The following is a 16,505-nucleotide window of genomic DNA, read 5'->3' as shown; positions in this document are numbered from 1 at the left end:
TTTTGGAAAGCTCATCCAAAGTCCCTTCTTATAGCAGTCACCAGTCCATTATCAATGGTGGTTAGTGTGGCAGCCTGGGAAGACATCTCTGCTTCCACCTCCAACCTTTACTTCCTCCCCATTGTCCCTTCTGCTCTGGACCTCTTCCCACACTTCAGGACAAGTCCAAACAGTGGAAACCAGACTTATAGGGAAGTGAAAAATCTCTCAGGCCTCAGCATTTTTCACTCTTAACCCTTCCTGCACTTCTCTTTTCTCTTTCCCCTCAGCTTAAGAGTAAAACCTAGATTTCTCAAAGAGGAGATAGGATATTTCCTATTTCTTAGCCCAGCCAATCCCCAAGAAGTCCTAGCTAGAAGTGGGACAGTGAGACTCCCTGGGTTTCAGTAGTGTGGTAGTGAGCAGGGGTTAGGGGACATGGCAGTTAAGAGGAGGCAGTCATTTGAATTCCACGGATGCCTTGGACTATACACCATTAAACAGCAGCAGTTTTGTTACAGGTTCATTTAAATCCAGCTACAATTCCAAAAAAGGGTCTTTTCAATAAAGGCAACCTGAGTTTGTGAGTAGCTTGTATACTTTTACATGAAGGCAGTGTTATACATATTTCAGTACAGCTAAAAGGATACTGGGCCAGCGTCAATGAGATGGAATAATACACAGTGGGCCCCTGGACTGCTCTCACAAATAAATGCTGGGCAAGTGCTTGGGAGAGACTCTGTCATGAATCAAACAGACTCATGGACACTGGCCACACTTTATTAAAATTAATGCACAGGTAAATTTCATCACACTCCTAGAGGATCAGATCCAACTTGCTAGGTGGGGAATAAAGGCATATCCTCATTTCCTGTTTCCCCATGTATTTCAGGCTCATAGTATGTGCCCAACTAATTTAAGCGTATGACAAATCTGGGTTGGACCCGTGAATACAGGGCATTCCTCAGAGCACTGAAGATGAAGAGGTTAAAGCTCTGCCTCCCCCAACTCCTTCCAGGAGCTGGCTACTATGGAGGGCAGTGGTGATAGGAAGCAGTGGTCAGAGCAAGTACCAAGAAGCCTTCCCCAGATGCGTGTTGCCTGGTAAGCCTTAGTGTTAGCCAGTGGGGGTGAGGGCTATTGAGGCTTGGCAGGTGGTAGAAGAAGGCCATCTCCGGTCAGCTGGAAGGGTCAACTCTGAGTCCAGCCCACATGAGAATATGTACACAGATACTTGGATCTGCCCTCAGATCCACATACCAGAAAGGACTTGGTCATGGGAAAGACAAAACTTCCAAGAATTTAAGTGTAGTGACCCTGCTCTTCTGTCCACAGCTGTGAGAGGCCCCAGGCCTTAGTCAGGAACTGAACTAGGAGCAGAAGGAAGGATTTTCCTTCAAGAAACACTCAATTCACATTCTCCTACACTGGGTGGGATCTGCTCCCCTACTAGGATCTCATCTGGCTGGCTCTTACCTGGAACAGTTTTGTTTTCACACTTGTTTGGAAGGGGAGAGAAATGGAGAGGAGTGGTACAACCAGGATGGAAACCTGGGTCCACAGGTCAGATTTCTCCCCCTGGTGGAAACTAGAAGAGGCAGGCCCCTTCTGGGAAAAGAAAAGCCACATGTAAGTATCACATAATCAATCAAAAAACAAACCTCCTCCAGTTATTAGCTATACCAGAGCAGCAACTGGAAAGAAAAAATAAAGTTAAAAAAAAAAAAGCAGGAAGCTAAGTTGGGAGTCCCCTTCGCAGTCTCCAGCTTCAAGCTGCATCTGAGCTCCCCTCCCCAGGCCCACCAGCGGGTCTGCCTTTCAATACCACTTTGTCTCTCCTGCTCCGGGAAATGCTGTGTTCTGAGGTGTTGGGGTGACAAGAAATGAAACAAGGTTAGATTCTCAGTTTATATCTTTGGAATTTGTTTCTTCAGACATAAAGGTAATATATGAACAACACCCAAACGCCACTTTGCAGTGCTCTTATCCGCTGACAGTGTCTGTGAAAGCACTTTGTAAACGGTTAATAAAAGTGCTCTACTTTTAAGTGGTTGAGGCAGCTAGAGGAAAACCTTCCTCTGAGGGGCCTCAGGGGATACACCTTAAAGCTTAGGAGCTAGAAAATAACTCTCAGTCCATGGGTCACAATGTCCAGTCAGCTGTGGAGAACTACTTTGGAATTAATATCCTTTTCTTGCCAAAATCCAAATAAAGAAATTTTAGATCTGAAAATGCCTCATAAGTGGAAAGAAGTATTACTCTAATATCCATTCCACCAAAGGATGTGAACTGGAACATAGGGAGGCTAGATAACTCACCTAAAGTCACCAATCAACCAGGCCAAGATGGCAAGTTGTACTCCTGGTCTCTGGCTACATTTTCTTTCCACTGTATCAGAGGACCCCAACCCAAGTGGTTCAACAGAAGCACTCAGGTAGCTTTTTAAATAATGCAGATACTCAAGACTCTGATTCGGACATCTAGGGACAGCCTAAGAATCTGTGTGCAGGTAAGGCAGAAAGCCACACATGGGTTACAGGGCTTCCCATGGGGATGCAGGTTTGGCTAGGCTTGCTGCTAGGGAGTCTGGAGGAGGACAAAAGTGGCAGCAGAGTTAGGCCTGGGAAGGAAGAGAAATCTTTCTAGCAACAGATGGGCCACAGCTCAGCCCTGGCTCCAAATGCAAAGAGACTGTCAGAAATAGATGCTCAGCGGGAGGCATCTGTTTCATGCATCATGCCCCATGCAGCTGCCACAGCTTTGACCAAGAAACCACACACATCTTGTCCTACTTTCAGTATAGACACTCCTAAAACGTAGTGTGGACTAGGGGGAAGGCATGGGGCAACAGATGGAATAAGAATGAAAAGCAGCCAAAAGAGCTCTTCTCTTATAGCTTGCCAAGGATGGGGAAAGAGAGCTGTACCTCAGCAAAAGTCAGGGCAGGAGGTTTCACTCAAGCCCTGTTCCTCCCAGGGTGTGAGACTCTACCCCAAGATCAAAAGATCCTCAGTCTCTTCCTCTCGGTCTTCCTCATTCTCCAGGCTCTCTCCCCTGTGCCCTTCAGTATCCTAATAAAATGATCAACAGTAGGGGGGAAAAAAAAGGTAAAACTTTATTTGGAAAAGAGAGTTTAAATGACCATTTAAAAACCCCATTTCATTTCCAAAACAGAAACAAATAAGAAAACAAGGGAAAGATAATCTATCAAACTCCTGCCCTCTGCCATTTTTTGCTGTCTTTATCCTGCATTTCCTGGCAGGAAGAGAACAGAGCGATGGGCCCTGGTCCTAGGAACCAATAGGGCACTGTCTTGAGACCCTCTCAGAGGGTACCCAGTGGGGAGAGAGAGTGAACAACGGGGTGTGGACAGACAGGCCTGTGGCTCAGACAGGCACATGCCCAGGACCCAGGAAACAATCTTTAGAAATATACATACATAGATAAATAAATCCCCCAGAATCAAGGCATGGAAAGCTTATAACCATGAATACAGCAGCAGAATTCAAGTTAGGTCTTTGGCATTCAAAAACAAGGGAAAGAACATGAACCTCTGGCTAAATGTCCCTAGCTCAAGCTTCTCAGCCATCCTCTTCAGTCTCATCTTGGAGGCCGAGTGGAGCAAGAGCAACTCAGATCTGTGAGGGCAGCAGCTGCTCTGAGTTAAGGGAGCTGTAGGAAGGAGCTGGCCCAGGAACACCCCAGGCCACCCCCCTGCAATGAAAGATTAAGGCGTACAGGTAACAGTCTGGGCTAGGGAGCCTCCAAATGGGCCTGGTTATCCCAGTGCTAGGAGACAGAAAGCAGAGACAATGAGCGGCTAAGGCCTTGCTGGTCAGAGCAAATCCTCACACAATGTCACCCCATGTTCTTGGACCAGTTTTGCCTGTGACCATCTTTACGCTGAGAAAGTCTGGCCTGAAACCAAATGCCAGACATTTCTAGGGAGAAAATGGAAGGTGGTGGGAAAAAAGAAAGGCAGCAAAGAATGAACAGTAGTGGGAGGAGAGGAATGGAAAACTGCTTCTTAGGTGTGCAGAGGAAAAAGAACAAGTCCCTTGGGTCTTGGGTCTCAGCTGAGGCGGCTGCAGAGCCTATCTGTTCTTTTCCCCCACTAGTACTTCTACCCTTGCCCCAGCGCTGCAGGCTGCACAGTGCAGGGAAATGACTTTCCTGAAGAGTCTTTCTCCTCCTCCTTAAAGGAGTCTTAAACTTCAAACGACCATCCCCAGCCCACTCAACCCCACATGGGGTTCAAACCTTTGCCTCCCTCAGGGCAGCATGGGGAAAAGACTGAGTCCTAAAAAAATAACGCCAGGCCCGTAGAGTGCTCCAGATTGAAGGCACAGAGGCCATGGGGCAGGTGGTACATTCCCAAATCTGCTGTTCCTGGATGGGGGGCCCATTTGTTCCCAGAGCCCAGACAATGACTATGCCCTGGTTGTCATGATGCATGCTTAAATACAGAGGATAAAAAAAGAGGCAGGCCCACACACCTGCTGCTGCCTGGCAGCACACAGCTAACTAAATCATGCCCTCAACCTGCCCTGGGCCTAAAGCCCCAATGTGGAAAGCAGGCTGGTCAGAGGCAGCCCTGGCTGTGAACAGAGCACTCCTATCCTAGGAGGATACATGCATGATTCACACATCTCACATGTGCATGCTGGGCAAGAGGGCTTGGCCCAAAGGTCATGAAGGCAAGAAGGTCAGGTCAGAAGGTACCACCAAGAAACGGTCTAAAAGCAAATAACCAATGAGATCAATAGCTCCCGCAACCCTGGTAATTAAAAATCAAGGGGGAGCACTGGATACATGGAAGGAAGAGGGAACCCTCCTTCTGCCTCTCCCAGGGCCACTACTGAATATGTGGCACAGGATTAGGAAGAGGTTGGGGTGGGGCAGGGACCACAGGCAGTGAACATGGACAGGCCTGGAGAAAATCTAACTTTGGAAAAAAGGGAATGAGGAGGGGAGGGGAGGGGACATAAGTTTCTTGGACCTAAGTTTCCAGAAGCATGGGATATTTCCACAGTCTCTGATCCAGTGAGCTCTTCTGGAAGAGAAGCCCTCTTCCCCTGGGAGCCCCATCATGGGGCGGTGACTTCCATCCCGAAGCTGGCCAGCAGGCAGAGGTGGTCTGAAGAGCAGAAGGGGTTGGGTAAGCCATTTGCAGCCCAGAGAATCTCTTCAGAGAGGAGGGAGAGACGGCCCAGGAGCTTGAGGGTTCCATCTCGATACAGCCTGCGATCTGAGGTGCAAAGCGGAAGCCAGTGGGTAAAGCAGCCAGAGCCACACTACAGAGGGCAGGGTCTATACCATATGTAGGCTGCATTCCCTTGACTGCCCCCCCCCACCTCCTTCTGCCATCTTTGGCTGAGAAAGCTTCACTTTTTCAAAGATACTCCTTGATAATACAAACGAACGGAAGCAGGGTGGGTACAGTGGGACTGCGACAAACTAGAAAGTGCTCCAGCATTACAAAAATCTTCTAATTTTTCCACGAGAATGTGCATATTTGGATATTTTTAATATAAAATCTGATTTTTAAACATAGGTAATGAATTCAATCATTTTAAAGAACACTCTGTATACAAAATAGGCATGTGACTAGTGGACTGCTAGAATGACTACTTGGTTAAGATCTTCAATTTGACCAAGTCCCCACAAATGGCTGCTGCCAAACAAATCTACCTCTAAAATAGGGATGTAAGTGTCTGTTCTACCTATTTCTTTCTAATTCTGCAAGGGAGAAAAGAGAAAAGGCAGACAATTGGCCTATGAGAAGTATAATGAGGATGCCCAGTGCTAACTAAGTGTGAAATCTGCTCCTGTGCTGGTCAGGTCCCAGTAGCCCAAGCCATGCCACCAAATGCCTGACCTGTCATCAGGTGTTCCTAGGGACCCCCAGAATGGCCCTTTAGAAACCCTGGACCCATCAGACTTACCAGGTCTGTCCCCATTCTCGTAGGCCTCAGCGGAGAAGAAGATGTAATCCACGGTCATTCCAAGACCCAAGGGCATGGTGGTGACCTCTGGGCGGCCGTGCTGGGGCAGGAAATGAGTGTACACTGAGGTCAGGCGGAGGCAGTGCTGGATGGTGCCTGTAGTCCTAAAGGGAATGAGAGACGTCAGGCATCAAAAAGTATTGAACTTTCCCAAGGTCACTTGCTCTGTGGGTTTTACATTTTTTTAAGGGATGATCCCAAATGACCCAAGCTCAGCAAATTCCCTCCCATGCTAATAAGAGGTAGGTCTTAGATAAAAATTAGCCTAAAAATACATTTATATCAAGTCCCCCTGACATTCATCGCCCCCTACTTTCCACCTGCTGCCTGATGAAGTATACATAATGTACTCCTGTCTGTAAGCCAGCAAGCTCTTCTGTGAGGTCTTACCTCCTGAGGAAAGAGTGCATGGGCTTTGTCATCTACAAGAACATCAGGAGGCCACCTCTGACCTCTGCACACCTGTATGTCACTCTATAAGCTTAGCAAGTATTAGGGGGAAGAGAGAACTTAGAAAAAATTGCTCCTCAAAATCAGCCTCAGGAAAGCCAATAGGAATCTCTCTCATATGCCTAGGCAGAGGGAACAAAAGGAACCTGAAGAGAACTGGGGGGGAAGATTACCTGGGGAAGACAGGCTCAGGCTCAGATGTGTCTTCCTCAAAGACAGACTCGGCCCAGCCAGCAGGTCGCTCTATGGAGGACCAGAGGAAAAAAGGTTTTATCATGCACAGGCTATGAAAAGCAGGGCCAGAAATACCTTTCACATCCTTTACTGGACTGCTCCAGAAGGGAAAGGGAAAGAGAACAGGAAAAGAGAGAAAAGATAATGAACCAAAGTCAAGAACCTCAGGAAGGCAGACATATAAAGAGGCCCTTGACATAAACATTGTCTTCCTTGGCTCAATACTTTATATTTATTTTTTTTTTATTTTTTAGTATAGGTAATACACATGGTATACAAATCAAAATGTAAAGAAAAATAGTGGTCTCCTTCCCATTCCTGCCCTATGTCACTCAATTCTCCTTTCCATATATACCCAATGTTACCAATTTCCTAGTGTGTTCTTCCAGAGATAGATTTTCATCAAGTGTATGTGTATATATCTATGTATGTGTGCATAAATGTGTATATAGACAAATATACTTACATATACATAACATGTATATGCATATCTATATACACATATATATGAAGAAAAAAAGAAGGCACAAATTACCAATATCAGGAAAGAAAGAGAGGACATTACTACTGACATTAATATTAATGGGATAATAAGGATCAAAAAAACTCTTAGCTGGACTGACCAAGACAAAAAGAGAAGATTTAAATCACAAAAATAAGGAATGAATGAGGGGCCATTACTACCAAGCTTTTAGAAATAAAAAGGATTATAAGGAAATACTATGAACTGTATACCAACAAATTAGATAACTTAGATGAAATGGACAAATTCCTAGAGAGCTGCAAAATACGTAAACTGATACAAGAAAAAACAGAAAATCTGAACAGACTTATAACTAATAAAGAGATTGAATTAGTTATTTTAAAACTTCCCACAAAGAAAAGTGCAGGCTCAGATGGCTTCACTGGTGAAATTATATCAAACATTTAAAGAAGAATTAATACCAATCCTTCACAAACTCTTCCAAAAAAAATAGAAGAGATGAGGATAATTTCCAACTTATTCTATGAGGCTAATATTACTCTGATACCAAAACCAGGTGAAGTCATTACAGAGAAAAGAAAACTACAGACCAAAGTTACTTATGAATATAGATACAAAAACCCTTGAGAAAATATTAGCAAATCAAAGCCAGCAAAATATAAATATGATTATTACCATGATCAAGGGGAAATAACAGGCATAAATACCAATGCACCTAACCAGGATGCCCCAAAATACATGAGGCAAACTCTGGCAAAACTGAAGAGAGAAATAGATATGTCTACAATAATAGTTGCAGACTTCAACACACACTTACATCATTAGATAGAACAACTGGAAACAGAGAACTCAAACAATATGATAAATGAACTAGACCTAGGAGACATATATAGGACATTGTACCCAAACTCAGCAGATTATATATTTTTCTCAAATGCTCAGGGATCTTTCTCCAGGATAGACCACATGTTAGGTCAAAAGGCAGGTCTCAATAAACGCAAAAAGACTGAAATTATACAAAGCACCTTCTCAGATCATAAGGAATGAAACTGGAAATCAATGATAGATAAGAAAGAGGTAAAATCACAAATGTGTGGAGGCTGAACAACATACTCCTAAATAATCCGTGGATCAAAGAAAAAACTAAGTGAAATTAGTAAATATATTAAGATGAATGAAAATGAGAACATAAGTTACTAAAACTTATGGGATACAGGAAAGGCAGTGAGTGCTGAGAGGGAAATTTATAGCTCCAAACAACTATATTAAAAAAGAAAGAACTAAACTCAAAGATCTAACTGAACAACTAAAGAAACAGAAAAAATAACAGCAAACCATTCCCAAAGCAAGCAAATGGAAAGAAATAATAAAGATTAGAGCAGAAATAAATGAAATTGAGGGAAAAAAATAGAGAAAACCAACAAAACCAAAAGCTGGTTCTTTGAGATCAATAAAATTGACAAACCCTTTGCTAGACTAACAAAGAAAAAAAAAGAAATGACGCAAATAAACAAAATCAGAAATGAAAGGTGTAAAGTTACAACTGACCCCACATAAATAAAAAGGATCATAAGAGGATATTATGAGAAACTATATGCCAACAAACTAGACAACCTAGATGAAATGGATAAATTCTCAGAAATGCACAAGCAACCTACACTGATGCTACAAGAAACGCAAAGATCTTAAAAAACCAGTCACATTTAAAAAGATTGAATCAGTCATCAAAAATCTCCCAAGAGGGAAGTGGATTTGGCTCAATGGATAGAGCATCCACCTACCACATGGGAGGTCCAAGGTTCAAACCCAGGACCTCCTGACCCATGTGATGAAGCTGGCCCACATGCGCAAGGAGTGCCGTGCCACACAGGTATCCCCTGCATAGAAGAGCCCCACGTGCAAGAAGTGCTCCCCGTAAGGAGAGCTATCTGGCATGACAAAAGTGCAGCCTGCCCAGGAGTGGGGTTACACATGCAGAGAGCTGACACAGCAGGATGACGCAACAGCAAAAGAAACACAGATTCCCAGTGCCGCTGACAAGAATACAAGAGGATACAGAGGAACACACAGCGAATGGACACAGAGAGCAGATAACTGGGGGGAGGAAGAAGGGGACAGAAATAAACAAAAAATAAATAAATCTTAAGAAAAAAAAAAAAAAGTCCATGACCAGATGGCTTCACAAGTGAATTCTACAAAGCACATCAAGACTAATTAATACCAGTCCTGTTTAAACTCTTTTAAAAAATTGAAAAGGGAAAATTACCCAGTGCATTTTATGAAGCCAATATCACCCTAATATCAAAGCCAGATATAAAGACACTACAGGAAAAGAAAATTTCAGACCAATCTCTATAATGAACACAGATGCAAAAATTCTCAACAAGATACATGCAAATAGAATCCAATAGTGTATCAAAAGAATTATACACCATGACCAAGTGGGATTCATTCCTGGAATGTAAGCAAAGGTGGTTCAACATAAGAAAATCAATTAATGTACTACACCACATTAACAAATCGAAGGGAAAAAAATCACATGATCATCTTGATCAATGTAGAAAAGGTGTTCAACAAAATCCAGCATCCTTTCTTGATAAAAACACTTTGAAAGATAGGAATAGAAGGAAAATTCCTCAATATGATAAAGGGCATATATGAAAAACCCACAGCCAATATACTCACTGGGGAAAGGTTGAAAGTATTCCAAGATTGGGAATACGACAAGGACACTCACTGTCACCAATGCTATTCAACATTGTGCTAGAAATTCTAGATAGAACAATTAGACAAGAAAAAAATAAAATAAAAGACATCCAAATAAGCAAAGAGGAAGTAAAACTCTCACTATTCGAGCATGACACAATCCTATATTTAGAAAATTCTGCTATGTCCACAACAAAGCTACTTGAGCTAATAAATGAGTTCAGCAAAGTGGCAGGAAACAAGATCAACATGCAAAATTCAGTACTGTTTCTGCACACTAGTACTGAACAAGCTGAGGAGAAAAACAGAAAAAAATTCTATTTACAAAAGCAACAGAAAGGCTCATATACTGAGGAATCAATTTAACCAAAGAAGTACAGGACCTATATGCAGAAAACTACAAAAACAATGCTAAAAGAAATCATTGAAGACCTAAACAAATGCAAAGACTTTCTGTGTTCATGGATTGGAAGACTAAATATTATGAAGATGTCAATCCTACCCAAAACGATTTATAGATTCAATGCAATACCAATCAAAATTCCAACAACCTACTTTACAGAAATAGGAAAGGAAATTACTAAATTCATTTGGAAGGGAAAGTGCACCCAAATAGCCAAAAGCATTCTAAAAAAGAGTGATGTGGGAGGAATTTCACTGCCTAATCTTGAAATGTATTACAAAGCTACAGCGGTCAAAACAGCATGGTACTGGCATAAAGACAGACACATAGATCAGTGGAATAGAATTGAGAGTCCAGAAATAAAACCTCACCTCTACAGTCAACTGATTTCCAACAAACCTACCAAAGCCATGTTACCGGGACAAAAGTCTCTTCAACAAATGGTACTGGAAGAACTGGATATCCATAACCCAAAGAATGGAAGAGGAACCCTATCTCACTCCCTATACAAGAATCAACTCAAAATGGATCAAAGACCTAAATATAAAAGCCAGGACCACGAAACTACTAGGAGAAAATGTAGGGACACATCTTAAAGATCTTGTGGTAGTTGGTAGTTTCTTGGACCTCATACCAAAGCACAAGCAACAAAAGATAAAATAGATAAATGTGACCTCCTCAAAATTAAACACGTTTGTGCCTCAAAGGACTTTGTCAAAAGGGTGAAAAGGCAGCCAACTCAATGGGAAAAAAATATTTGGAAACTGCATATCTGATAAGGGTTTAAGATCCATGATATATAAAAAGATGCTACAACTCAATGATAAAAAGTAACAACCTGATTTAAAAATGGGCAAATGACTTTAATAGACATTTGTCCAAAGAAGAAATACAAACGGCAAAAAAAAAAAAAAGACACATCAAAAAAATGCTCAACATCATTAGTGATTAGGGAAATGCAAATCAAAGCTACAATGAGGGAAGCAGATTTGGCTCCACTGATAGAGCGTCCACCTATCACCTAGGAGATCCAGGGTTCAAACCCAGGGCCTTCTGGTCCATGTAGTGAGCTGGCCCATTTGCAATGCTAATGCATGCAGGAGTGCCATGCCACGCAGGGGTATCCCCCGCGTAGCGGAGCCCCATGCGCAAGGAGTGCGCCCCTTAAGGAGAGCTGCCCCACATGAAAAAAGCGCAGCCTGCCCAGAAGTGGTGCCGCACACATGGAGAGCTGATGCAGCAAGATGACCCAACAAAAAGAGACACAGATTCCTAATGCCACTGACAAGAATGCAGGCAGACAGAGAAGAACACGCAGCAAATGGACACACAGAGCAGACAATGGGGTGGGGGGGAGGGGTGAGAGAAGTAAATTTAAAAAATAAATCTTTAAAAAAAAAAAGCTACAATGAGGTACCATTTCATTTAGATATAGGCACTACTAAAAAGAAAGAGAACTAAAAGTGTTGGAAAGGATGTGGAGAGATAGGAACACTTATTCACTATTGGGAATGTAGAATTAATGGTACAGCCACTGTGGAGGACTGTTTGGCAGTTTCTAAAGAAGTTGAATATAGATTTGCCACATTTCCCAGCCATACCACTACTGGGTATATACCCAGAAGAACTGAGAGCAGTGACATGAACACACATCTGCACACCAATGTTCATAGCAGCATTATTCATGATTGCCAAAAGACAGAATTCATCAACCAATGAATGATAAACTGTGGTGTATAAACATGATGGAATATTATGCAGCTATAAGAAGAAATGAATTTGTAAAGCATATGACAACATGGATGAACCTGGAGGACATTATGTTACATAAAGACATAAAAGGACAACTACTATATGACTGCACTACTATGAACTAAATATATTGTGTAATCTCATGGAGTTAATAACTTGAATATAGGTCACCAGAAAATAAAATGAGGTTAGAGAATGGAAAGCTGAGGTTTAACTTGTGCAGATTTGGTAAAAAAAAAAAAAAAATATGTGCTCATCTTTGGAAGCCAATAGAAAAGGTGAAAATACAACATAATGTTTGTAATTAGCAGTACTATTATATGAGTATGACAGTGGTTTAAAGGGAAAGTCTAAGGTCATGTATATTAAATAAAAAGAAAGATAAAAATGTAACATGGGAATTTATAGCATAGTAATACCACATATGAAATATGAATATGGGTAAAATAGTATATGTAAGACCATTTTTCTTTGAAACTGAGCTAATATGTTAAAACTACAAGAAGTTAATATCAGATCAAAAAACCATTATGCTAAGTGAAAGAAACCAGACACAAAGTAGTATGTATTTTATGATCCCATTTATATAAAATGTAAATATAAATCAATTTATAACGGTGAAATTAGATTAGTGGTTATGTAAGGCTGGGGAAGGATAGAAGGGTTGAGAGGGTACTGCTAAGGGGCATGGGGTTTTTCTTTTTGGAATAATGAAATTGTTCTAAAATTTTTTGTGGTGATAAATGTACAATAATGTGATTATACTAAAAGGTCATTGATTATACACTTGATAGAGTATATGGTATGTGAATATATCTCAATAAAACTACTTAAAAATAAATAAACAAATGTGCAAGAACAGTCAGAAATAGCAGCTATGTATGGCAGAGGAAGCAGAGACTGAGAGGTGAAAAATTTTCTTGTTTTTTGTCTGTTTATTATTATATTATTATTATTATTATCGAAATAATGAAAATGCTCTAATAATGATTGAAGTGATGAATGCACAACTATGTGATTATACAAGATACCATTGATTGTACACTTTGGATGAATTGTATGCTTTATTAATATGTACCAATAAAATTGATTTGTTTGAAAGAAAGAGAGAGAGAGAAAAATTCATAGGTGATGCCAGACAAGTTGATTTTATAGTCTTGAGGCAGATTTTTTTCTCTCAGAAACCTCAGTTTTTTGAACTTAAGGTTCAACTGATTAGGTGAGACCAACCCACATTATTGAGGGAATCTTCTTTACTTAATGTCAAATGATTATAGCTGCTAATCACATCTACAAAGTACCTTCATAGCAACATCTAGGCTAGCAGTGTTTGACCAAACAATTGGACACCAAAGCCTAGATATAACCATCACACCATACAATGGAGTAGTATTCAGCCATAAAAAGAAATGAAGTACTGATACATGCTACGATATGGATGAACTTTGAAAACATTAGGCTATTTAAAAGCCAGGCACAAAAGGCCACATGTTGTATGATTCTGTTTATATGAAATATACAGAATAGGCAAATCTGGAAGTCAGAAAACAGATTAGAGGTTGCCTAGACCTGGTTTGGGGGTAGGGTTTCAGAAAAAATGGGATGACTTGTTAAAAGGCACACAGTGTCTCTTTTTTTATTTTATTTTATTTTAAACTTTTTAAGCCAGTACAGGGTCTCTTTTATGCAGTGATTAAAATATTCTAAAATTTATTGTAATGATATTTACATGACTCTATGAATATGCTAAAAACAAATCAATTGCACACTTTAAATGGGTGAATTGCAAAAATACATGTTATGTCTCAATAAAGCTGTTATAAAAATTTTCAATTAAAATAAACCCAGATAGCTTTTTTTGGAGAAACTGACAAGGTGATTCTAAAATTCATAAAAAAATCTAAGGGACCCAGAATAGCCAAAACAATCTTGAAAAAGCTACTTATGCTAACCTAGCCACAGTAATCAAGACAGTATGGTACTGGCGTAAGGACAGAAATGTAGATGGAATGAAATAAAATTGAGAGTTCAGACGTAGACCCTGATATTTATGGTCAATTGATATGCATCAAGTATTACAAAGCAATTAAATGGGTAAAGAATAGTCTTTTCACAGTGGTGCAGGGACAAGTGAATAACCACTTGTAAAGGCATATACATACTTATACATACCATACATAAAAATTAACTAAATTTAAGAGCTAAAACTAGAAAACTCTTAGAAGAAAATGCAGGGTAAATTTTCACAACCTTGGGGCACAAAGAACAAAAGAAAAAATAGATATATTGGACTTAATCAAAATTAAAAACTTTTGTGCTATAAATTATTCCACTGAGAAAGTGAAAAGACAACCCACAGTACTAAAGAAAATATTTGCCAAACATATATCAGATATGAGACTTGTATCTAGAATATATTAAAAATACTTACAACTCAATAACAAGACAAAAAAAATTTTTAAATGGGCAAAGGATTTGAACAGAAAATTCTCAAAAAAATATATACAAAATTGCCAATAAGCACATGAAAAGATGTTCAGTATCATTAGTCATTAGGGAAATGCAATTTGAAACCACAATGAAACCACTTCATATCTACTAGGATAGATATAACCGAAGACAGCTAGTATGTACAGCAAGGATGTTGAGAAATTATAACCCTCAAACACTGCTGGTAGAAATGTAGAATGGTACAGCCCAATTCCATTCTTAGGTATACATACAAAGAAAAACAAAAAATATATATATATGGAAAAAAATGTTCACGAATGTTCACAGTAGCATTATTCATAATAGCCAAAACCCACTGGGTGGAACGTGGTAGAGTGTGGACTATGATGTGGACAATTGACCATGAGGTGCAGTGGTGCTCTGAGATGTATTCACCAAATGCAATGAATGTCTCATGATGATGGAGGAGATTGTTGTCATGGGGGGAGGAGTGGGGTGAGGCGGGTGGGGGGTATATGGGGACCTCATATTTTTTTAATGTAATATTAAAAAAATAAAGACAAAAATAAATAAATAAATAAAAACAACTCAAATGTCTACCAACCAATGAGTGGATAAACAAAACGTGGCATATTCATACAATGGAATGTTACTTGGCATTAAAAGGAATGAAGTACTGACACATGTTATAATACTGCTGGACCCTGAAAACAGGCTAACTGAAAAAATCATATACAAAAAGAATCATATATATATATATACATACATATCATATATTGTAGGAGTCATTTATATGAAATGTCCAGAATAGGCAAACATTGAGAGACAGAAAATAGAATTAGTGGTTACCATTGGTTACCAGGGGTTATGGGGAGGAAAGAATAGAGAGTGACTGGTATTGGGTATGTTCTAAAATTATATAGTGGTGATGGCTGCACAATTCTATGACTATGCTAAAAACCACTGAATTGTAAACTTTTTATGGGTGAATTTTATATGTGAATTTCATCTCTATAAAGCTGTTTTAAAAAAGGATAATGGGGAGGCGGATGTGGCTCAAGGAATTTGGCACTCATCTACCATGTAGGAGGTCCAGGGTTTGATACCCAGGGCCTCCTGGTGAAGGCAAGCTGGCCCAGCTGGCAAGCTGACCCACGTGGAGTGCTGCCCTGTGCAGGAGTGTTGCCCTGCACGGGAGTGCTGGCCCACACAGAGAGGTGATGCAGCAAGATGACACAACAAAAAGAGACACAGAGGAGAGACAATAAGCTACATAGCAGACCAGGGTGCTGAGGTGGTCCAAGAGAATGATCGCCTCTCTCCCACTCTGGAAGGTCCCAGGATCAGTTCTCGGAGCCTCCCAATGAGAATACAGCAGACAGAGAAGAACACACAGCAAATGGACACAGAGAGCAGACAAGAGAGGGAGGGGGGAGAAACAAATAAATATTTTTTTTAAAAAAAAAGGATAATGAGGGAATGTTATGAACCTCATGCCAATAAATTTGATAATTTAGATGAAACAAAACACTCCTTTATATAGCTTGCATTTTTTATGTTAAATTTATTTCTATTTTTTTTTCATTCTGTTGCAATCATAGAGGGTCTTCTTTCCCATTATATCTCCTGACAAGATATTTTATATATAAAATCTTCTGATTTCTGCTTATTGACTTTGTCCACAGCTACCTTACTCAATTACCTTGATTATTATAATTTTCAATGATTCTCTTAGATTACCGACTACACCAAAAGATATCATCAGCAAGTAATAATAATTTACCCCTTCCAATTTTTAGTTCTATTTTCTTTATTGTATTTCTATATTCTATTTCCATTGTATTGGCTGGTATCTCCAAACACCATTAAATAATATGACAGTGATCATCCCTGTCTTGTTCATGACTTTAACAAGAATGATCCCAGAGCAGCTTCTTTAAGAAAAATGCTGGTTTTTAGAGTTGAGGTAAATGTATTTTAATAAAAGCTTAAGGAATTATCCATTTTTTCCTTAAGAGTTTTTAAAATTATTATTCTAGGT

General features: G+C 40.1%; 1 protein-coding gene across 6 annotated transcripts in view; it reads right to left on the bottom strand.

Annotated features, from left to right (window-relative positions):
* Positions 1-743: 743 nt before the first annotated feature.
* ANGEL1 (angel homolog 1) overlaps positions 744-16,505 on the bottom strand; it is a 47,300-nt gene continuing 31,538 nt past the window's right edge. For 5 of the 6 annotated variants that reach the window (XM_058292995.2, XM_058292994.2, XM_004453565.4 and 2 more), the window contains 3 exons: positions 6,608-6,677; positions 5,925-6,088; positions 744-5,227 (listed from right to left, as the gene is read on the bottom strand). In XM_058292995.2, the coding sequence (XP_058148978.1) occupies positions 5,067-5,227; positions 5,925-6,088; positions 6,608-6,677 (395 nt within the window). In that variant the 3' untranslated portion in view covers positions 744-5,066. The remainder of the gene's footprint in view (positions 5,228-5,924; positions 6,089-6,607; positions 6,678-16,505) is intronic. The other variant, XM_004453570.5, reaches the window with a different exon arrangement.

The sequence above is a fragment of the Dasypus novemcinctus genome, chromosome 3, assembly GCF_030445035.2.
Source record: "Dasypus novemcinctus isolate mDasNov1 chromosome 3, mDasNov1.1.hap2, whole genome shotgun sequence".
Classification (NCBI taxonomy): domain Eukaryota; kingdom Metazoa; phylum Chordata; class Mammalia; order Cingulata; family Dasypodidae; genus Dasypus; species Dasypus novemcinctus.
The sequence above is the reverse complement of the archived record's forward strand: the minus strand, read 5'-3'. Positions and strand labels throughout refer to the sequence as shown.